This window comes from Choloepus didactylus, chromosome 17, assembly GCF_015220235.1.
Source record: "Choloepus didactylus isolate mChoDid1 chromosome 17, mChoDid1.pri, whole genome shotgun sequence".
Lineage (NCBI taxonomy): Eukaryota > Metazoa > Chordata > Mammalia > Pilosa > Megalonychidae > Choloepus > Choloepus didactylus.
In genome coordinates this window covers 1,118,632-1,142,534 of record NC_051323.1, presented here as the reverse complement: position 1 = coordinate 1,142,534, position 23,903 = coordinate 1,118,632, and the positions used below count along the sequence as shown (strand labels likewise).

The following is a 23,903-nucleotide window of genomic DNA, read 5'->3' as shown; positions in this document are numbered from 1 at the left end:
CCTTTATTCTTGAAGATGACTGTATAACTATATAGCTTATACTGTGTGACTGTGTGATTGTGAAAACTTTGCTGCCCTCGTTCCCTTTATCCAGTGTATGGACAGATGAATAGAAAAATAAGGGCAAAAAGTAAATGAATAATAGGGAAGGATGGGGAGCATGGGATGTTTTAGATGTTCTTTTTTACTTTAACTTTTATTCTTATTCATTTTTTGTTTGTGGTAATGAAAATGTTCAAAAATTCATTGTGGTGATGAATGCACACTGTGATGATACTGTGAACAACTGATTTTATACTGAGGATGACTGTATGGTATGTGAATATATCTCCATAAAACTGAATTTTAAAAAGAAGAATGAATGAGAAGGCTCTCAGAAAACTTAAGAGTCCGAGGAGGAAAAAAAAAAAAGTCAAGAATAGAATGTAAGGGGAAAATCTAAGAGAAAGAATAGGCCATGATCACCAGGAGGAATTTTCTGAAAGAAAAATAAGAGTTAATAAGTCTTAAAAACTACAAAGTGGTTATATAATTATTTTATTACATGCAGAAAAACATGACAAAAACTCTTATCAAGCTAAGAGAAAGAAATTTCTTCAGTCATAAAGGATTTCTACAGACTCCTACAGAAAAGAATCACATTTGGTGAAATATGGAAAGTGTTTGACAAAACTAGGACTAAGAAAAGGATGCCTACTATGTTCAACTGTACTCAACATTTTTCTAGAGTTCTTAGAGTAATAAGGCAAAAGGAATCACATATACAAAAAAGCCAAATAAAGTTATAGTTTTAGAATTTAGATGCAAGTTTAATCTAAAAATCTTAGGTATTTCTATTAGCAAAATTAGAAGACTAAATTTATAACAGATGCAATTAATAGCACAAAAAATATGAAAATCTCTCTACAGAGATAATTATAAAATTTAATTAAGGAAACTAAGATCCAAATAAATGGAGATATGTAACAGATTCCCAGACTCAGAAGGCTCAATATTATAAAACTGGCAATATTCCCCACTTTGATGTATAGTCACAGCAATCTCAATCAAAATCCTAAGGGAAACTTTGTTGGATATTAAGCTAATGCTAAAATATGTGGAAATGCAAAGAGTTAAGACAAGACAAGACAATCTTGAAGAAAAATGAAACCAGATGAAATGTCATTATAAATCAAGAATTATTATGAATGGCGTGATACAGGCATAAGGATTTCAAATGTATCAGTGAACAGAATAGAGTCCAAAAACTGACCTACACATGACAAAGGGTGAAAAAATGACAGTCATTTCAATAACAGTGCTTGTTAAATTAAGATGAATATTTAATGCTCCATAAAATGTACATAGAAATCCATTTGAGACAATACATAAATCTAAATTTGAAAAGAAAACATTAAAAATTTCAGAAAATTTTTATTTTCTGAAAGATACCTTAAACAGGGAACAAATTATATTAATCATACTATATTAAAATTAAGAATACATCTGTATCAAAGAGCAGCAAGGGAATAAAAATCTAACTCAGAGTAGAAGATTTCCAAATACATAATCTGACAAAGGCGTTCTACATTTAATATTGAAAGAAATTCTATAAATTAATGAGGGAAAAAACAAAATAGCTCAATAACAAAACTGGCAGCAAAGTTCAAAAGAAACAAAGGAAGTCAGAAGACAGTGAGCAGAATTTGAAAAGGCTGTTTGTAAATGAAAAAATCTAAATGGAATACATTTTTAAATAACTGAGAAAAATGCTCCCAAAGAATTCTATATCTAGCACAAATAAGTTTTCTAAAGTGAATATATTTTCCAGACAAATAAAGGTTGAAAAAGAATTATCAACAGCACAAACGCACAATAAGAAATACTACAACTCTTCAGACTGAAGGAAAATGATATCTGAGGTAAGCACAAAACTTCAGGAACTAATAAAAAAACTGAAAAGGAAATTTAAAGCAACAATAGTAATGTCTTTTGGAATTTATTACATACATATAAACCCAAAATATAACAGTGGCAAAAAGCACCAGAAGGGGGTAAATGAAGTAAACTGTTTTAAGGTTCTTGCATTCTCTTTGAAATGGAAAATTTCAGGTAGACAAAAATAAGTTAAGATATTTACTGTAGTGATATTTACTAAACCACTAAAAAAACACAGAATAGTATAATGAACAAAGACAAAATAGAATAATAAAATGACTGTCAAGAGGAGAATGGGTAAATAAGTTATAGTATTTTCATGCAGTGGAACACTATGTAGCAATAAAAAGAATGAACTACTAGCACACTCATCAACATGGATAAATTGAACATACACTGAATAAAAGAATCCTGATATGAAAGTGTACATGCTAATGCTGTGTATGAGTTTCAAAAACAGGCAACGATGACAGTTCAAAACAGTACCTACCTTTGTGGGGAGGGGGAGTGGATAGGTTGAACCTGGAAAGGTGCTGGAAACATTGAATATCTTGTTCTGGGTCATGGTTACAAGATTTTAAAAATGAGCATTACATAATTATGGTGAATTCACTTTACATACCTTATTATATGCATATGTATGTATGAATATATACAGATAGATAGATACATATACACACACACATGTATATATTATACCTAAAAAAAAAACAAAAAAACAGAATCCAAAAAAGGAGAAAAATGGCATAAATGAAATAATGAATTAATATGAGACTAGTAATAACTAGTTCCTGGTAAATCCATAGCTGGCAGCTGTAGGAATCTGCATATGAATAGTTTCTGAAAGGAAAGAGGTTTGAAATTGTGACCTTTTCTTAAGTTGCTAATAAAGAACATGTAAATAAAATTTTTACATATTTTGATGCAGCTACATATCATGGGTACCAAGGCTGAGGTTCCTTAAATATTTAATGTGGAAAGAGTACACTGATTGAGAATAAAGTAAGATACATTTTTCAAGAGGGAAGGTGAAGTGAACTGATAAAACTAGCAACAGAATGCCAAGATCTTCAGAGTGACTTGTTTTCAGCAATTGGCCCCTAATGACCAGCTAAAGGAACTTCAAACACCCTTTCTACCAAGTAGTTCTCACATTTTAGGCAACAACTTGTTAGATTATCTACCTCATCCAGAAGAATAGGCAACTTCCAGTAGACTCAGACTCAAAATTTTCAAGTGTCACACAACATATTCCTTAAATCAATTATTTCATATAGATTCCAAATATAAACCCTTATCACAGACTACAACATAAAGCTGCTTTAGGGCTATATTAGCTAATCCAAAAATGTAGTTAACAGTACCAGGATCATAGTTAGAACTCTCACAAATCAAGACATAATCAATTTGAAAGTTTCCTGATGGCAGATCTAATTTTTAATAAAATTGTTAAGAAAGAATACTAAAAATATTCTTCATTAATAAAAACAAAATAGTAGTAGAAATTGAAAAGCCAATCATCAAATTTATATGGAAGAGTAAGAGGCCCTGAATAGCTAAGGCCATGTTGAAAAAAGAAGAATGATGTTGGAGGACTCATACTTCCTAATCTTAAAAAATATTACAAAGCCACAGTAGCCACACAAGAATGTACTGGCACAAGGATACATATACCAATGGAACAGAATCGAGAGTTCAGAAATCAACCCACACATTTATGGCCAGCTGATTTTTGACAAGGTGGCAAAGTACTCAATTAGGAAAGAACAGACTCTTCAACAAATGATTCTGGGAAAACTGGATCTCTATTTGCAAAAGAAAAGGAAGACTTTTACCTCACACCATATATAAAACCAACTAAAAATGGATGAAATACCTAAATATAAGAACTAGGACAATAAAACTCCTAGAAGAAAATGTAGGGAAGCATCTTCAGGACCTTGTGTTAGACAATGGTTTCTTAGAGATTATACCCAGAGTACAAGCAACAAAAGAAAAATAGATAAATGGAACCTCATCAAAATTAAAAACTTTTACACCTCAAAGGACTTTATCATGAAAGTAACATGACAACCTACACAATGGGTGAAAATATTTGTGGAGACCACATGTCTGGTAAAAGTTTATATACCGAATATATAAAGAAATCTTTCAACTTAACAAACAAGACAAACAACTCAATTAAAAAATAGGCTAAAGACTTGAATAGACATCTCTCCAAAGAAGATAGACATATGTCCAGAAAGCACATGAAAAGATGCTCAACATCATCAGCCAGAGGGAATAGAATTCAAAACCATGAGATATCATTTCACACCCAGAATTGCTGCTATTAAAAAATAATAATAATAAAAGAAATAACAAGTGTTGAAGAGGATGTGGAGAAATAGGAACATTCATTCATTGCCAGTGGCACTGTAAAATAGTGCGGCCATTGTGGAAGACAGTCTGGTGGTTCCTCAGAAAGCTAGTATAGAAGTACCATATACTCGGCAATCCCACTACTCAGTATATACCCAAAAGAGTCAAAAGCAGGTACTTGAACAGATATTTTCACACCAATGTTCATAGCAGCATTATTCACAATTGCTAAAAGATGGGTATTACCCAAGTGTCCATCAACAGATGAATGAATAAACAAAATGTGGTATATATGTACAACAGAATATTATTCAGCCATAAAAAGGACTGATATCCTGATACTTGTGACAACATGGATGAACCTTAAAGACATCATGTTGAGTGAAATAAGCCAGACACAAAAGGACAAATATTGTATGATCTCACTGATTTGAAACAATTAGAATAAGCAAACTCATAGAGTCAGAATCTAGAATATAGGTTACCAGGAGAAGGGTGTGGGGAGAGGGGGCAGGTAGGTAATGGGAAGTTAAACCTTAAAATGTACAGGGTTCCTATCTGAAAAGCTGGAAATGTTTTGGTAATGGATGGTGTTGATGGTAACACTGTGAATGTAATTAACAGCACTGAAATATATATCTGAAGTTATTAAAATGGAAAATATTAGGTAGTATATATGGTAACAGAATAGAAATTAACAAAAAAACCCATGGAACTATACTACACAGTGTGAACCCTAAGTTAAACCATGGACTTTATTAACTACAATTTTAAAATTGCTATCATCAATTGTAGCACATGTTCCACATGGATGCAAATTGTCGGTGGTGGGGTGATGTATGGGAATCCTGTATTTTATGCATAACTATTGTGTCAACCCACAACTTCTCTAATAAAGAAAAAAAAATTTTAATTCTCAAAAAAAGTAAAAAAAATATCATTTTTCAAAGTGATTTACAGATTTAATGCAATCCCAATCACATATGGAAAAGCTTCCACATCAGACTTATGAGGAAGTCCAAGGGACCTCAGCCAAAAACATCTTGAAAAAGAACGAAGCTGGAGAATTCACACTTTTCAGTATTTACTACCAAGCTACAGTAATAAAAACAGTGTATTACTGGCCCAAGGACATAAATATAGATCAAGGGAATAGAAATGAGAGTGCAGAAATAAACTTGCATATCTATGGCCAACTGATTTTGGCAACGATTCCAAGCCCAATCAATGAGGAAAGAATAGTCTCTTCAACAAATGGTGCTGTGAGAACTGGATATCCACATGCAAAGGAATGTACTAGACCCCCTTCCTCTCAATATATATATATAAAAATTAACTCAAAATGGATCAATGATATAAATATAAGAGCTAAAGATACAAAACTATTAGAAGAAAACCTAGGGAAATACCTTCAGGACATTGTAAGAGGCATTGGATTCTTAAATATGGCCCAAAATCAAGAGCATCAAAAGCAAAAGATAAATGGTAGTTCATCAAAATTAAAAATTTTTGTGCCTCAAAAGACATTAACAAGTACAACCTGCAGAATGGGAGAAAATATTTGAAACCATATATCTGATAAAATCCAGAATATATGAAGAACTCCTACAACTCAGTATCAAAATGACAAACTCAATTAAAAAATGGGCATAAGACATCAACAGACGTTTCTCCAAAAATATACAAATGGCCAAAAGGCACAAGATGCTCAACATATAAGTCACTGGAGAAATGCAATGATATTACCTCACACCCACTAGAGTTGCTATTATTTAAAAAATGGAAAAAAACATGGGGAAATAGGAAACATCATGCATCACTGGCAGGAATGTAAAATGGTGCCCTATGAAAGTTTGGCATTGCTTCAAAATGTTAAACACAGAACTAGCCTATGACCTGGCAATCCCACTTCTAGATATATATACCACCCAGAAGAACTGAAAGCAGATACTCAGAAGGGTATTTGTACATCAATGTTCATGGCAGCATTATTCACAATTTCCAAAGATGAAGCAACTCAAATGTCCATTAGCAGACAAATGGATCAACAGAATGTGGCATATACATAAAATGGAATATTACTCAGCCTTAAAAGGAATGAATTTCTGTTACATCCTACAAACATGGATGAACCTTAAAGAAACCATGCTGAGTGAAATAAGTTAGACACAACGTGACAGATTTACTTAATTCTATTTACACAAAACAGCTAATTATACAAAGTCATAGTCAGAAAGTAGAAGGATGGAGTGGGGTGGGGTGGGGGTAGTGAGAATTAGGAGTTAATGCATAATAAGTGCAGGGTTTCTGTTTGAAATGATAAGAAAATTCTGTTAACAATGACGGTAGCACATCAATGATAATGTGATTAATCCCACTGATTCGTATGCTTGGGAGTCTTTGAGATGGAAGAGTTCATGTTGTATATATGTTTTCACAATTAAAAAAACAGAGACTAAAGAGAAAATAACAACTAAATACAATACATGATACTGGACTGGATCTAATAATTGAGGAGAAAATACCTAATAGGACATTATTGGGGCATATAAAAAACTTGGCATATAGACTGTAAGCTTTCAATCAATTACTAAATTTATTTAACTTGATAACTGTATATAAGGTGGTTACACTAGTGAATATCCTTGTTTTTAGGAAATGTTCATGGGAGTATTAAGTGTCCCAGGAGCATGATGCATAAACCTACTCTCAAATGTTTAAAAAGATAGATAGCTAGACAGATCAATGGATCAATAGATAAATGGATGGATGGCTAGATGGAGGGAGGAATGGAGGGATGGATGGAGAAATGGAAAGGTAGATAGATGGATAGACAGAAAGACAAAATGAACAAATTATGGGGTATATGCAGTAAAATGTTTAAAGTTGGTGGTTCTGAATACCAGAGTAGGGGTGTGTTGGAGTTCTCTGCATGGGTTTTGTATTATTTTTTCAACTGTCTTGTAAGTTTGAAATTATTTCCAAAGAAAAATTTATCAAAAAAAAAAAAAATACTAATCTACAGTGTTTAAAATAAGGGTTCTTCAAAATTAAAAAAAAAGAAAACTGTACTACATAAACAGTGACCCCCTAATGTAAACTATATACTACAGTTAATAGAGCAATTATAATAATATTGTTTTATCAATCATAAACAAAAGTACCACACTAATGCAAACTGTTAATTAACTGGGAAAACTGCATTTGGGAAGAGGGTGTATATGGGAACTCCACGCTTTGTGCATGATTTTATTGTAAAATTAGAACTTCTCTAATAAAAATTAATTAAAAAATAAGTTCTTAGCCTTTCAGGAGTAGGGGGATACAAAGGATTGTTAAGAGACATTAGAGAAGCTTTGGGAACCATGGTAATGTTCTATTTTGACCTGGGTAGTAGGTATATGGGTGCTGGTTTTGTAATAATTCACTGGGCTCTATATGTAACATTTGTGCACTTTTCTATATGTCTGCTATAACAATAGATATCAGACTTATTAAAAATTAAAGTACATTTTAATTTACGGAAGAAAACATCATCAAGAAAATTACAAGCTATTTAGGAAAAAAGCACTAAATAGTAATACTTGGGGTTTGTAGCTAAGGTGGTATTTAGAGAGAAATTTATAAATTTAAATGCATCTACTAAAAAGCTTTAAAATTAATGAACTTATATTCAACAACAAAAAAAGTTAGAAAAAAACAGCCTATAACTAAAGAGAGTTGAAGGAAGGAATAAAGATAAAAGTAGAAATTAATAAAACTTGATTATAGAGAAGAGCAATGAAACCAAAAATTGGTTCATTGAAAAGGCTTTAATAAAATGGATATGTGTGTGGGGGGTAGGGTGGGTAGGTGGGAATAAGGAAGGCACTGTTAGGAATAAAAACTGCTAGGAATAAAAAGCGACACCTACAGATGGATTAAACATTTTACAAATGATAAGAGAATACTATGGATAATTTTATGGAAGAAATATTAAACAGAATTATGCAGAGCATAAGAATAACATTTTTTGATCAAGTGGGGCTGTTTTCCAGAACACAAAGGTTAGATATTTGGAAATGTACAAATATAATCCAATAAACCTAGAGAGAAAAATTACTTCACCATCCCCATAAAATGTTAAGGAGACATTTGAAAAAATTAAACTCTCATTTTTAGTAAAATAAGCCTCAACGGATACTTTGTGAACTTGATAATCTATCTCAGTCCAAAGACAGTAGCATGAATAATGAAGAAAACTGGCAGGCATTCCCACTCAGGTCTATCCTGACAGACTTTGGTCAGGAAGTGTTATCCTTTTATTGTGCTGCTTATTTTTTACAGATGGAAAAAAATAAAATTAGATCTCTTCATCACATTATATAAAAAATACATTCCAAATAGACTAAGGTGCTAAATATAAAGGGAAATTTAAACATTTTTAGACAAAATATTCCATTAGGCTCCTGGGGTAAGAAACAGTTTTTAAAACAAGACTAAAAAAACAGAAAATACAAAGGGTTATATCACAATGTAAAACTTTCAGAAAGAATAATTTTAAGTTAAAAGACAAAGGGCATGCTGGGAGAAGAAAATTAACAATAGCTAAAACAAAGAATTACTATCCAAAACACGTAAGAAATTCTTACAAAAGTCAGTATAAGAAAGCAACTTGAAAAGCCATAAATTTATGAAAGTTGCACAACCTCACTAATCTCACTAAAACTAACGTTTTTTATCCATTAGTGTGGAAATGATTTTTAGATCTGGCAAAGATGGAGGAAATATAATCTTCTAACGAATAATGATGTAGCTAAAATAACTGAGAACCTCATATTTCATTAACCAAAACTATTAATCACAGGTACATACCATAAAGCAATGATTCTTAAACTTAACAGGCATCAAGGAAGCCATGTTAAAAAGACTGCTGCACCCCACCCGCAGAGATTCTTTTCTAGTAGATTTGGGGTGGGGCCTGAGAATATGCATTTCAAACAGATCCCCAGGTGATGACTTTCTGCTGCTGGTGAAGGGACCTCATTTTGGGAAGCAATGCTCTAGAGCCTACAGATACATCCGTACCTCTGCACAAAGAGAATGACAAGGATGTTCATAGCAGCATTATTTATATTACTGAAAAATAGAAATTACTGAAATGTTTATCAACAAAAGAATATAGTAAATAGAATATAATGTAGCCACACAATGGAATACTATATAACATTAATACAAATAAACTACATATGGAGAGATCTCAAATTATTGGTGAATTGTGTACAAGTGTATCATAAATAAGGATGTATTATATATTTTTTAAAAGCATCCAAAATAATACACAGTACTGTTTAAATGTCTATGTATTTTTTCAATGTACATGTAAAATGAGAAGACTAGTTAGCAGACAAAGGATGAAAACTTGGAACTGAACTATGGGGCATGATAAAGAAGGCTCTAAGAGACTTCAGAAGAGTGGTATCAGAAGCTAACAGAGGAGACTTTCCAGAAGAGAGCAGTCAGTAAGGTAACAGCAGTTGCTCAAGGAAGGCAACTACAGTTGCCATTGGTGACCTTTTACCTGACAGATTCTGAAAAGCGGAGGGGAAAAACCAAGACACTTTTTTATGAGGTGAACTTGATTAAGATGCTCAGAAACACATACAAAATTGAACTTTAAATTGCCTACTGCACAACCTGTACAAATGACCTGCCTGAGATAAAACTGTTATGGAGATGTTTTATTACAGGCCTGCAAATCATTCATCCCTCTAAACATTTGAGATTTTATCCCAGCATCCAGCAAAACCGTCAGGAAATTGAACCAGGTCTTAAACCCTTTTATTCCCATTAAGGAAGTTTGAGGCAACAGGTTACATTCATTTCAGGGCTCACTGGAAGGATACTCACCATGAATCTCTATGTTAAGACCAAAACAGATAACTTTCCAGGACATCTTTCTGTCCTCTGATCCATCACTATGATTTATTCTTAAAATAAATGCAAATCTTGCAAAATAGGGTGTCTGCCTTTCTGTCATGGATGTTGGAACATCAGAGACATATTTGCAGCTCAACTTAGTAACTCTAAGATTCTACGATCAGTGAATATCTACATGCCAACTTGGCCTTCTACTGATCTGTTATTCTATATTTTCATGAAGTTTGATTTTTTTTACCATCTCAAAAAACGGACTCTTAAAAACCTTACAAAGTCCACTGTAAAATACAGTGAGGAATGAATACACAAACAACTTACCTGGAATCTGTTCATTTTCTGCTGCTCTTTGGAAAATGTAGACAACTCCGAAGATATGGCTGGGTTAGGAGAAGAAGAATGGAGTCATGAAAGACCTGGCCTGCCCTGAGCTCCTGGATTCTCCTGCCCTGAAAAGCTACACACACCCACTAGATAAACTGCCCCCCTGTGGGATAATGTCCCTTTGACCCTTGAGAAGGGGCAGGAAAATGGTGAAAAACCACCCACCTAATATGACTCTAATATACTCATGCAGCTCTTGGGAATAACATTTTTCACTGGGCAAATGTAAGCATTTGCTTACTTAGGACTTTTTAACAGTTTAAATCTCCTTTGGTGTTGACAAAAAAAAAAAATTACAGAATTGTGAAACACATAGGAAGGAAGGGAGGAAGGAAGGGCAAATGTGGGGGAGTGGGGGGTGGAGGGGGACATTCCCAGTATGGGTTTTGTATTATTTTTCCAACTGTCCTATAAGTGTGAAGTTATTTCTAAATAAAAGGCTTAAGAAAAAAATAAAATATATATATATAACATATATATATATATAACATATATATATATAAAAAACATATATATACATAACATAAATATATATATATATATGAAAAGTTATGAAAAGCAGTGCTTTAAATAAAGGCCAATGTGTCAATTTCTTTATCTAAATTTGTTGCCATTACTCAAAGGCTCTTGCTTTCGCATGTGTGGGAAAGCAGACAGTACTGGCTGGGGCGTGAGGGCACCTATCTTTTACTGTCGTCTTTGCGACTAACAAACTGCAATACTGAACAAGTCATTAACCGTCAGAATTAAGATTTTTTCTTCTTGTCTTTTCAAACAGAAATAGCTGATCCTTCCTGAATGCGAGTAAGTCAAGATAAAGGAACATTAACATGTGTCAAGATGCAGTAATGGACGTGATTGCAGAGCACTTCAGAATCTAGAAAGGATGAACGGAAAACCAAGAGAATGGAGTCGATCCAGTGAAAAGTGACAACCGAATCAGCTGTGGCAGACGGGCCCCGCCGGACAAGCACACGTTACGCACGCGCACTCATCACACATGCGCACAAGCCTTATCCCCCGCGGCCCAACAGACTGGGTGTCGCGGACGGCGCCGCCCTCTCAGCGCAGGGGATGGGCACGCGACAACTCAGCGCCCTAGCGTTTCTGCACCCGACACCGCCAGAGTCGCGCCGGCGCCGCAAGTGCTTAGGGTCTCCTGCAGGATGCGCAGGGCCCCTCCGAACCGCTGGGCTGTAGTCGCCTCCCGCCCACCCCGTCAAGGCTCGGGGAGCCCCACTCGGCCCCTGCCCACCCCTCCAGGACTCACCCGCCGCTCCCACGTCGTGTTGCACTGAACCCCGAAGAGCGCCAGGACTCGGCGACCCCGGGACCGCCTCCCACCCGGGAACGTAGGAAAACCCAGAAGGAAAAGGCGGAAGTGTTCTGAGGCAAAATGTCCAAGGCATGCGCAGAAGATCCGCACGCAGAGTCGGCATCGCCAAACGTCAAAACTACATTTCCCACAAGTCTCCGCGAACAACCTTTTGGGATTGCCTGAGGGGTGCTTCCTTAGCACGTTGCGGGTTTGGGGATCTGGGATGGTATCACCCAAGCAGCCTGGAGCCCTGGTTCCATCAGGGGTTCCTCAAAAGTCATAGATTACATTTGGGCTCTATGTGCGGCCAATGTACGGTTTAGACACAGAGCTGCAAGGAAAGGAAAGCTGCATGTCAATTTCACTTTTAAATACTAAGAGTATCAACAATTCTCTCGGGGGGAGTGGGCGAGGGGGACAAGAAAGCTATTTTATCAAAATAACAAAAGCAATAAACTGAAAGTATAGATAAATGAGAAAGTACACGCAATCCAAAAGAAGAAAGTAAATGATCACACCTATTCTCTCCCCTGTGATGTTAAAAATATTAAACAGATAGACACTTTCATAGATAGGAAATTGGATATCTTTGACAAAATTCCAATAAGAATCCCAACAAATTTTTTTATGTATTTTTTCCTCTTTGACTTTTATATATATACTTTACAAAATTATTGTCAACTTAATCTGCAATAAATGAAAACCTAAATTAACATGCAGGAAACATTTTTAAAGCAGAGTAATGCCTAAGAAATAGCAATATGAATAATATTATTTGGGTATTCAAAATAGATTGGCAACTGTGTCACAGAAGTATAGAGCCATGATTAAGAGTATTTTGAAATGTTGCATTTTAAAGCAGTGGGTGAAAGCCTGGAACATTCCAAACAGCAAGTCATTCCAAAGAATCTCAAAGATAAAGTTATATTTCTAGATTACACATTAGCATTGTATAAATTTCACATGGATTCAGGATGTGCAACTTTTAAACTAAACCCCTAAGTTAGTAATACATAGAGAGAGGTAGATAATATGTAAAGAACCTGTGACACCAAATATAGGAACCATAAATTTAATATCTGATACATTTTATTATAGAAAAAGTTACAGTAAAAGAAAGATTAAAAGAAACCAGGAAATTATATTTTTACTAATTGAAAGAAAAGATTTGACTTAATATATAAGGAACTCTTAAAATCAACTGAAGAACTAAACAGTAATTTAATAAAAAGGAAAACAAAAAGGAGTAATAACTGTTTGGAAAATGTCCATTATGAGAATTTAAGGAAATGCAGAGGTTAAGAAAAACAAGTATCATACTATTTATTGAGATTTAAAATTTATTTTTAATGTATATATGGTAAAGTTCACTCTTTTCAGTACACAGTTTTATGAGTTTTGACAAATGCATAGACTTTTGTAACCACTACCATACTGAAGATAGAGAATAGTTTCATAACTGCCCCCGAAATTTCTTCACCATTTTGAGGTCAAACTCAATGCTCTTAAACTCTGGCAACTACAGATCAGTTTTCCATGCCTGTAGTTTTGCCATTTCCAGAATATCATGTAAGGGGAATCATATAGTTTGTAATCATTTGAATCTGGTGTCATTTACTTAGCACATTTTATCTGAGAGTCTTCATCCTGTCTCATGTACAAATGTCATGATTCCCTTTTATTTTTTTTTACTGAGTCATATTCCGTGGTATGTATCTACCACAGTTTACTTATCCATTCCCTCATTTAGGGACATTACAGTTGTTTAAAATTTGGGAAATTTTATGAAGAAATAATACACCATTTTGAAATATAACAGTTGAAAAGATAAAAAGAAGTGTAATATACAGTTATGTTAGGGGCATTCCTGTTCACTTTTATTGAGAATGTAATTCACATAAACCTCTGGAGGCTTGATTTTTATCAAACTTTAAAAGGACTTTTAAACTAGCAGTTCCATTTTCATAACTATATATGACTTTATAATAATAAAATTTCATTGATGTATGTACAAGTATATGTTCATCAATCAGGGTCCAGTTGGGAAAAGAAAGACCACTCAAGTATTAGAACAGAGAGAATTTAATATGAGGAATTAGTTAAAACAGGTGTTGAAGTACTAAAAAGCAAAAAGTGAACACTGACCTAAGACAGGGATAACAACTGATAAAAGCAGATACCAGCTTGGGGCTGAGAAACAAAAAGGAAGTGGTTAAGATTATCAAAAACTAGCAGCTCAGAAGAGGGCCTAATAGAGCTATGATTAGAAATAGGAGGAAGAGGCAATGTCTGGATCAGGCTAGTACCTCAGGTACTCAGAAAAAGACCTGGGTGCTGCCCAGTTGCTGCTGGCCCTTCAAGAGGGCATGTTGGGGATAAAACCTCTTGGACTCACATCTCTGATGGGCTTGCTGCTCAGCTTGTGCTGGTACTAAAAAAGGGAGCAATGTGGCTGGATCTGGGACAGCTAGATGAAGCTAGAAGTCAATGAATATGTTCTGGAATTGGATAGTGGTGATGGTTGCCCAACTGTGAGATTATACTTCAGACCACTGAACTGTCCACATTAAAGGAATGAATGTTATGATATGTGCATTATAACGCTATTAAGATTATTTAAAAGAGGAAAGCACTGGAGAATAGAATTAATGGCTGAGGTGAACGGCCACTGTTGGGGTGGTGCTGGCAAGAACATCCTGCAAAAAGGAAAGAAAGCCCCTTATCTTGCCATCCACCACCACCCCCAAACTTCCTGTAGGACATCTTAAGGCAAAACCTAACTGCCAGCTAGGGGACAGACATGAAATGTAGTTTACATAGTCCTGGCACTAATATTGCACTATATCAATAAGAAAGTTGGATTTGATGCTAAGAGATAATAGATAAATAATGAGCAGTGGTCCTAATAATTTAGTTTATCAAAGAAAATATTGGAAGCAAAACATCCTTCAAGTTTGTGTAAGTAAAGTAATTTGAGGCAGTCCATACAATGTAAGACTGTGTAACTATTAAGAGTGATAATGTAGAGGTATACTACTTCATATAGAGAGCTGTTCATGAAATGTTTTGAAATTAAAAATTCAGACTGCATGAGCATATTTAAGGCTAGATTGTGTTTTTATAAAAATTTACCTGTCTATTCTAAGAAAAAGTACTGAAAACTGAAGAAAAACAAGCAAATGACAAAACATCATCATTACCATAAACATAAAAATATGTGAGAAACTTGGTACAAAGGTACACTAGTCAAAACTGTGTGGGTCATCAACACAATGATGTAAGACATCTCCTGGAAAAGTCTCCTCTCAGAAACAAGTAATAAAAGGACAAATCCCACTTGCTTAGAACTCTGGAGGATGATAGAAACTGGAGAAATACTCCACAAATGCTGAATCTACTAAAACGAAAACACCAAAAAGATAGGAAATCTATGTCTCAGACCTGCCATTTCAGAATCTTCCCTCTCACTCACTCCCATACAAAGAGCCAAATAGAGGCAACATAGACTGGGAACCTCCTGCTGCAGATGAAGACCATAGAGCCACTCACAGCAGTGACTTAGAACCCCACACATACCCAAGCATAAAGACTCAGGTCCTCAGAGACCCAGGGTAGAACACAAGCTACTGAGGAGTGCTGCATACAAAAGTGCCCCAGAGAAAAGTGAGAGCTAAGTAGAACTATTAGCAAGAAGTGAGCATACTCAGCTGAGACTATGCTGGATAACTGAAATGAAAAAAAGGACCTTTTTGGATTGGCCCAATCTGGCTCCATGAGGTATGATATCATAATGGGGAAGTAATCACAGGCAGAAAGGTCTCATATGAAATAAAGGGGGTGGAGGAAACTAAAATGGTGTCATGTAGAATGGGCCCCAGAATTGGAAAGTGAAATAAAAAGTGAGGGAGAGAGGAGGGGGCAAGATGGCAGCCTAGAGAGGAGTGGAATCTAGTTAGTTCCCTGGAGTAACTAGTGAACAACCAGGAACAACTAGTAAATAATCTGGAATAATTGCTGGGGTACAACCATAACTCTCCACACATCATATACCAACCTGAGATCACAGCATAGAATCTGTAAGTAAAACCTGCAGAAACTTCCTGGGAGCCCCCTCCCCCCACAGTAGGCTGAGCTGCAAAACCTCCCTGTGGTAGAAAGCAGCACTCTCTGAGCAAGTGAATATAGATCAGCCCAGCTCCAACTGGGGTTTTAATTAACAAATGTGGACTGCTGAATACAAGCTACAAACTCCAACAAGCAGACAGAAGCTTTTGATGGTGACTGACCTTAAAGAGCCAGAAGACTCCTCCATCCCAGATTGGGGCACCCAGAAGCCCAGGTGTTACCTTTGGCCAATGGATGAAACTGGGGGTGCTGTAGACTGGCTCCAAAAGGGGGCTTTCTGTCCCTTTTTCTTTCTCTCAACCTGGGCAGCTCAGCGGAGAAAGCCTCAGCCATTTTCAGTTCACAGCACTCTGACCCAGACAGGGGTGGAGATACCAGAGTGACAGAGGCAAAAGGAGCTATTCAAATGCAGATGATAACTCCCTAGGGGGTGTATCTTACCTAAGAGGAAGGAGGTGGGGCAGAGTTCTACTACCCACCTTCCCCTCAGAACCAGACCCCAGAGCCTGGGGGAAAACAGCCAAAACAGAAACTAAAGGGGGCACACCTCCTTACACCAGTCAGAGCTATAGGCTGACAGGTGCCACCTGCTGGGCAGGTTATGAAAAGTACAGTGGCTAGAGACTTCATAGGAAAGGCTGTCAATATCTAAGACACACCTGCAGGAAGACATGAAACAGAATATAAACCCATTCTGAGATCTGAAACTGTTCTGGTCTGGGAAGACCTGGGGTAACCAAGGAAACCAGATGCCTAGAAAATGGAAAATGATAATCTACACTAGGAAAAATGAAGATATAGCCCAGTCAAAACAACAAATTTACACCTCAATCAAGACACAATTGAGATAGTTTCACTTTAATGAAGCAATCTTTTAAAGACTTTCAAAGAAATATGCTAAATAAAATAAAAAACCAAATCAATGAGTTCAGGGAAGAAATGGCAAAAGAGGTGAAGGCTATAAAGAAAACAATGGATGAAAATAAGGTAGAAATTGAAAGTTTGAAAAAACAACTGGCAGAATCTATGGAAAGGAAAGGCACAACACAAGAGATGAAAAGCACAATGGAGACATACAACAGCAGATCTCAAGAGGCAGAAGAAAACACTCAGGAACTGGAGAACAAGACACCTGAAATCCTACACAGAAAAGAACAGATAGGGAAAGGAATGGAAAAATATGAGCAATGTCTCAGAGAATCAAATGACAGCATGAAGCACATGAATGTACATGTCATGGGTGTCCCAGAAGGGAAAAAGAAGGAAAAAGGGGCAGAAGCAACAATAGAGGAATTAATGAAAATTTCCCACCTCTTATGAAAGACATAAAATTACAGATCCAAGAAGTATAGCATACCCCAAACAGAATAGATCTGAATAGATCTACTCCAAGACTCTTAATAATCAGATGATCAAATGTCAAAGACAAAGAGAGAATCCTGAAAGCAGCAAGAGAAAAGCAAACCATCACATACAAAGGAAGCTTGATAAGACTATGTGCAGATTTCTCAGTGGAAACCATGGAGGCAAGAAGGAAGTCATGTGATATATTTAAGATACTGAAAGAGAAAAACCACTAACCAAGAATTCTACATCTGGGAAAACTGACCTTCAAATATGAGGGAGAGTTTAAAATATTCTCTGATGAACAATGAGAGAGTTTGTGAACAAGATACCTGCACCACAGGAAATACTAAAGGAAGCTCTACAGACAGATAGGAAAAGATAGGAGTGAGAAGTTTGGAACACAATTTTGGGTGATAGTAGCACAGCAATGAAAGTACACTGAACAAAGATGACTGTCAGTATGGTTAAAAGAGGAAGGTTAGGAGCATGTGGGACACCAGAAAGAAAGAGGAAAGATAGAGACTGAGACTGTATAACTCACTGAGACCTAGAGTACTCAACAATTGTGATAAAATTTACAAACTTGTTTTTACATGAGGGAGAACAATGAATGTCAATCTTGCAAGATGTTAAAAATAGGTTGGGATTGGGGGGAAAATACAATCAATGCAAACTAGAGACTATAGTTGTCAGAAACATAGTATTATGCTTCCTTTAATGTAACAAAGGCAATATACCAAAGCTAAATACTTATAAGAAGGGGACATAAGGGAGAGATATGGGATTCTTGGCATTGATGATGTTGTCTGACTCTTCTATTCTACTTTAGTTTAATTCTATCTTTCCTTTCATTGCTTTTTAGCTGTCATATTTTTATTTTCTTTCTTTTTCTTTTGAATCTCTACCTTCTTTGACTCTTCTTCCTTCTTTGTGGAAGAAATGGAGATGTACTTATATAGATAGTGGTGATGGTGGTGAATACATAAATATGTGAGTAAACAGGAAACTGTAGATTGTTTACTTATGATGGAGTGTATGGCGTTCAACAAAACCATCTTTAAAAAATTGGGTTGATGAAACCATGAGGGCACTAAATTGAGTGAAATAAGTCAGACATATAAGGACAAATATTGCATGGTCTCACTGATATGAACTAATTATAATATGTATACTCATAGACATGAAATATAAGTTACCAGGATATAGAATCAGGCTAAAGAATGGGGAGCAGTTGCTTATTATGAGCAGAATGTTCAACTAGGTTGAACTTAAGCATTTGGAAATGGACAGAGGTGGTGGTAGAATGTTATTGTGAGAATAACTAACAGTGCCTGATGGTGTGTGAATGTGGTGGAAAGGGGAAGCTTAGAGTCATGTATGTCACCAGAAGGAAAGTTAAAGGTTAAAAGATGGGAATGTATAAAACAGTGAATCTTGTGGTGGACAATGCCTATGATTAACTGCACAAATATTAGAAATCTCTTTCATGAATTAGAACAAATGTATGATGGATATTCAGTCTTGTAACCCAAAGTCCCAGTAAGGAATCTACTACCGTGGACCACCATTCTGTGAGGAAGCCCAACCACATGAGGTATCTGGTGGAGAGTCCTAGTGGAGTCCAGCTTTCATGTTATCCCAGCTCAGAACCAGATGTATCATGGAAGAAGCATCTGGATGATTATAGCTTGCAGCTCTTCAAGTCACTCCTTACATTCTGAATTTAGCACCTGAAGCCCTAGACATTGTGGAGCAGCAATTAGCCACTCCCACTGTGCCCTCTCTTAATTCCTGAGCCACAGAATCTGAGAACCTTAATAAGTTTGTTGCTGTTCATGCCCCTAAATTTGAGGTGGGTTGTTATGCAGCAATAGTGAACTGGAACAAAGTGTTTTTGTGTTACTTATCTGATTGGCTCTTGGCCTTCTTATATAATCTTTCTCCAGAAAAGTTGTGCTAGGACTCAGATTACTGAATTAGTCATTTCTTCTGCTTCTTCTGTGAGGTTTTGCCAGGTCATCTGGATTAGCACTGGGGCTTTTCCAAAATTGTCTAATCAAATTTATAATCTCCTCCTCTGTTCCAAAAGGTCACAAACAAGATCAATTTCACAGGTGAAATAAATTATTCTATCATTTTTGTGTACTTAAGCTGTACCTTTCTGTGAGTCTCAGATTTCCAAAAGCCTGAAGAATCCAAAGGAGACAATAATTATCAGGAAAACTAGTAGAAATCAGTCACACAAAAAAATTTTCAACTCCAGGAATTACTTTTGAAAACTGGCAACAATAAAGACATAACTTGTACCTTCTATGACCAGTCTGCTTTATTTTAGATTTTATATTTGGATTACTTTTTGAAAAATTTTTACTTTTTTCAATTTGTTTCATATGCCATAAAATGCACCTATTTAAAGGATAAAATTCAATGTTTTTAGCAGATTCATGGAGGTGTGCAACCTTCACCACCATCTAATTTTAGAACCTTTTCAATTCTCCAAAAGTACTCCATACATATCAGCAGCACTTCCCCATACTTGAAATTCCCCCCTTCATCTCCTCCCTCTACAACCCCAGGCCCAGAGAACTATATAATCTACTTTCTGTTTCTATGGATTTAGATTATGGACATTTCATGTAAATGGAACCATACAATATGTCATTTTTTGCAGCTGACTTCTATCACTTAGCATAATGTTTTTGAGGTTCAACTATGTTGTAGCATGCATCAGCATTTCATTCTTTTATTGTGAAATAAAATTTAATTTATGTATATACCATATTTTGATTATCGATTCATAAGCCAGAGATAGTGCCTTTAGTATCAATTTTGCCTTAAAATCTAGTTTGTATGATGTTAATATAGTCATTCCATTTTTCTTTTGGTTACTCATTGTATGGTGTATCTTTTTCTATCCTTTTTTTCCCACCTATTCGTGTCTTTGATTTTGAAGTGTGTCTCTTGAAAACAGCATATATCTAGATCAGGTATTTTATCCATTCCTCTAAACTCTGTCTTGTCATCATAGTTTTTACCCTACATACATTTAATGTAAATTACATAAAGCAGGCTTGTGCCTGCCATTTTGTTATTTGTTTTCTGTATGTCTGTTTTTATTCCTTCATTACTCTTATTTTTTGTTAAATAGATATTTTCTAGTGTGTGTTTGCATTCCCTTATCATTTGTTTTACTATTGTTTTAGTTTATTCTTAGTTGTTGCCCTGACAATTAAGATTACCATCTTAATTTATAAAAATCTTATTCTGATTAATAATATTTAATTTAAAATTTATGCAGAAACTGCTCCACAAAACTTCAATTCTTTCCCTTCTTTTATGCCATTATTGTTATACAAATTACATCTATGTACATTATATGCTCATCAACACAGTTTATACTTATTTTTAGTGTAGTTGTCTTTTAAAAATGATAGAAGAAACTAGTTCCAAACAGAAACACATTTACTCTTTCTTTTATAATACCTATGTTGTTATCTTTTCCAGTTCTCAGGTGGACCCAAGTTATCATCTAGTTTCCATTCATTCCAGCCTGAAAGACTCCCTTTAGTATTTCTTGTAAGTCAGGCCCATACAACAAATTCTCAGTTTTTCTTTATTGGGAAATGTCTTCAGTTCTCCTTTGTTGCTGAAGGAGTATTTAGAAGATATAGAGTTCCCACCTGAAGTCTTTTGCTTTCAATATTTTGAAGATTCCATCCTCTGTCTTCTGGCCTCCATGTTTTTGGATGAGAATCAGCTGTAAATCTTATTGAAGAATCCTTGTACATGATCCTTATAGAGGATCCTTTGTACTTTTCTGGTGCTTTTTAGGTTTTCTCTTTGTTTTTAACTTTTATTAACTTGGCTATGGGGTGTCAAGGCATGTGTCTCTTAATTTTTCTACTCAGAGTTGTTGAGGTTCTTTAATGGGGAGATTGATATTATTGATCAAATTTCATGAGTTTGGGGAAATTATTTCATCAAAATTTTGTGCACTTTTCTCTTTCTATTCTGACACTCCCATTATGCATATATAGTTGCTCTTGATGGTTTCCCAAAGTCTCTGAGGCTGTTCATTTTTCTTCATTCTTTTTTCTTTCCACTCCTCAGACTGTGTAAGCCTTATTAATTGTTCTTCTAATTCACAGAGTCTTTCTTTTACCAGCTCAAATTTGCTGTTGTGCCCTACTAGTGAATTTTTCATTTCTGTTATAGAGCTTTATAATTCCAGAGTATTTATTTGGCTCTTTTTAAAACTGTCTATATCTTTATTAATATTCTCTATTTTATAAAACAGTATTGTCATATTTTCTTTAATTCTTCAAACACATTTTCCTTTAATTATTTGAACATATTTACTGTAGTTGATTTCAAGTCTTTTAATACTAAGTCCAAAATCTTGATCCTCTTAGGGATAATTCCTGCTGGCTGCCTTTCTAACTATGTTTTGACATACTTTCCTCCTTCTTTGTATGTCTTGTAATTTTTTGATAAAATCTAGACATTAGTGGTAATATACTGTAAGAAACCAGATATCAGAATATTTCATGCTGGCTAACATTTGTTGTTGTCAGTAGCTACTTTTATTGTTCCTTCCCTTGTTGATGTATATTTATTTGTTTTTTATTTTACTGCACTAATTCTGTACATTCTCTATTCCCTGCATTTTGTAGCCATTGAGTATTGTTATTTTTTTTAAATTCTTGTTTTTATTTTTAAACTTGGCTTCCTAGAGATTGCACCTGGTTCAGTGTAATTTTATGGTCAGTCAATGTTTGGTTAGAGATTTCCTTTAAAAGCCTTGATGTGTTTCTTCTACCCTGTGCAAAGGGGATCTGTGGGAGAAGGTATGCCTTTAAACATCAGGAAACTTATAAGACAGACTTAGCTTTCACTTCTTGCTTACCAATGGGTTAAATATCAGTCAAAGTGGGTTCCTGTTACCTTTTCATGTCATTGATCTTTCCTGGGCATGCACATAGAGTTATGTATGTGCACAGTCTTCTATATACCAATGAAAATATCCTTTTACCTTGTGGTAGCAGGATTTCCTTTTAAATTTCCATACAGGATCTAATTTATCCCAAATGAAAGCAAAGCCTTGGGTAGCTGAGTGGTTGCCAGCCATTTTCTATTGTTGCATTAGGGCCCTGGAGGAAAGCTTGACTCCAGCTTTCTGAGCAGAGCTCTTAGTCCAGTCAATTAGTCTCACAAACTGAATATACATATTTCCAAGGCAACAAAATATTGGCCATTCTCTGGAAAGGTTCTTTTAATGACGACCCAAATGCTGTCAGATCTCTCTCTCTCTTTTCTGCATCATTGATTGTTTTTGGCTCCCAGGTCATTAATCAGGATAAAGAGGGGAATTTGAATAATCCACATTAAAGCATCACAGACCCCACTGTTTACCCAGTTTCAGTTGTGATCTTGCTGTCTTACTTGTGTTCATTTCTTTCTATTACATAGATGATTTCCAATTTTCTCTATGGCTTTGGTTACCTGCCAGTGTTATGAAATGGTTAATTTTAGTTATTTTTCCCATTTTTTTTACTTTGAAGGGAGAGCAAGTAGACTTAGATCCTTACTCAACCATTCAGAAAGCTGAAGCTTCAACAGGCTTTTTATAAGAGAGATGTTGCTGATCTATAATAGGAATTCAGGTTATTTTTAATTAGTTAATTAACAGCTGTAATAAAAATTAAACTGAATTAAACAGGAATTTTTAAATGTGGAAATCATGATATGAAAGAGGCAAGGAAAATAACCTTACCAAGAAACATAGATTAAATGCAGGAGAGAAATTTCACAAAAATAATATATTCAAATTCAGGATAATTTGCAGTTTGATTAGCCACTGACTGTTATCAAGATTTGGAATGATATTTAGTTGGGTAGAGTGAGACCTCCTGGTGAACAGGCTTTTGGAACATCTGAGAAGTTATATGCACAAGGCAATAGCTGTACATGGCTGCTTTATAGCTTTCTCTGCAAGGAAAATTTGTTCTTTCTCTAGTCCATCCTTTATTCTGTCAATGCCTCATAAAAGAGGGACATGAAATGTTAAAATAGTCACCCATTATGTGGAGAGTCAGAAGAAAATGGAATATGGTTAAACTGCCTTGGCATCTCTGCCTTGGCTCCAATAATGGTACATGCTGATGTACTATTTCTGGCCTTCACACTACAAGCCTTGGCTTTCCCTTTCTACATCCCTCATGGATTACTAGTGGCAATTAAAATTTATGGTGCAAGAGACATTTTTTCAGAACAGATTGATTTCAAATTAGACATTGGCAAGCCTGTAAATAGTATAAAAATGAAATTATCCAGAAAGCAATTTATACCTTATGTTTCTGTTTATGCAATAGCATAAATAATTCTGTATATTGGTAAACTTAGATGCAAGGGTTTTGGAAAAATGACGTTCAGGAACACCAAAACCACTGGGCAACTGACTTGTACTTCTTGAATACTACATTAATGTTGACGCTACCACTCCCCACTCCACATTCTGCAGACAATTTAATGTACT

At 35.3% G+C, this 23,903-nt stretch overlaps 1 protein-coding gene across 3 annotated transcripts in view; it reads right to left on the bottom strand.

Moving 5' to 3' along the window:
• LOC119511993 (zinc finger protein 33B-like) overlaps nt 1-12,005 on the bottom strand; it is a 53,312-nt gene extending 41,307 nt beyond the window's left edge. For all 3 annotated transcript variants that reach the window (XM_037806469.1, XM_037806468.1, XM_037806470.1), the window contains exons 1-3: nt 11,849-12,005; nt 10,516-10,574; nt 2,408-2,473 (exon numbers count right to left, since the gene is read on the bottom strand). In XM_037806469.1, coding sequence (XP_037662397.1) covers nt 2,408-2,473; nt 10,516-10,574; nt 11,849-11,987 — 264 coding nt within the window. In that variant the 5' untranslated portion in view covers nt 11,988-12,005. The remainder of the gene's footprint in view (nt 1-2,407; nt 2,474-10,515; nt 10,575-11,848) is intronic.
• Nucleotides 12,006-23,903: the final 11,898 nt, after the last annotated feature.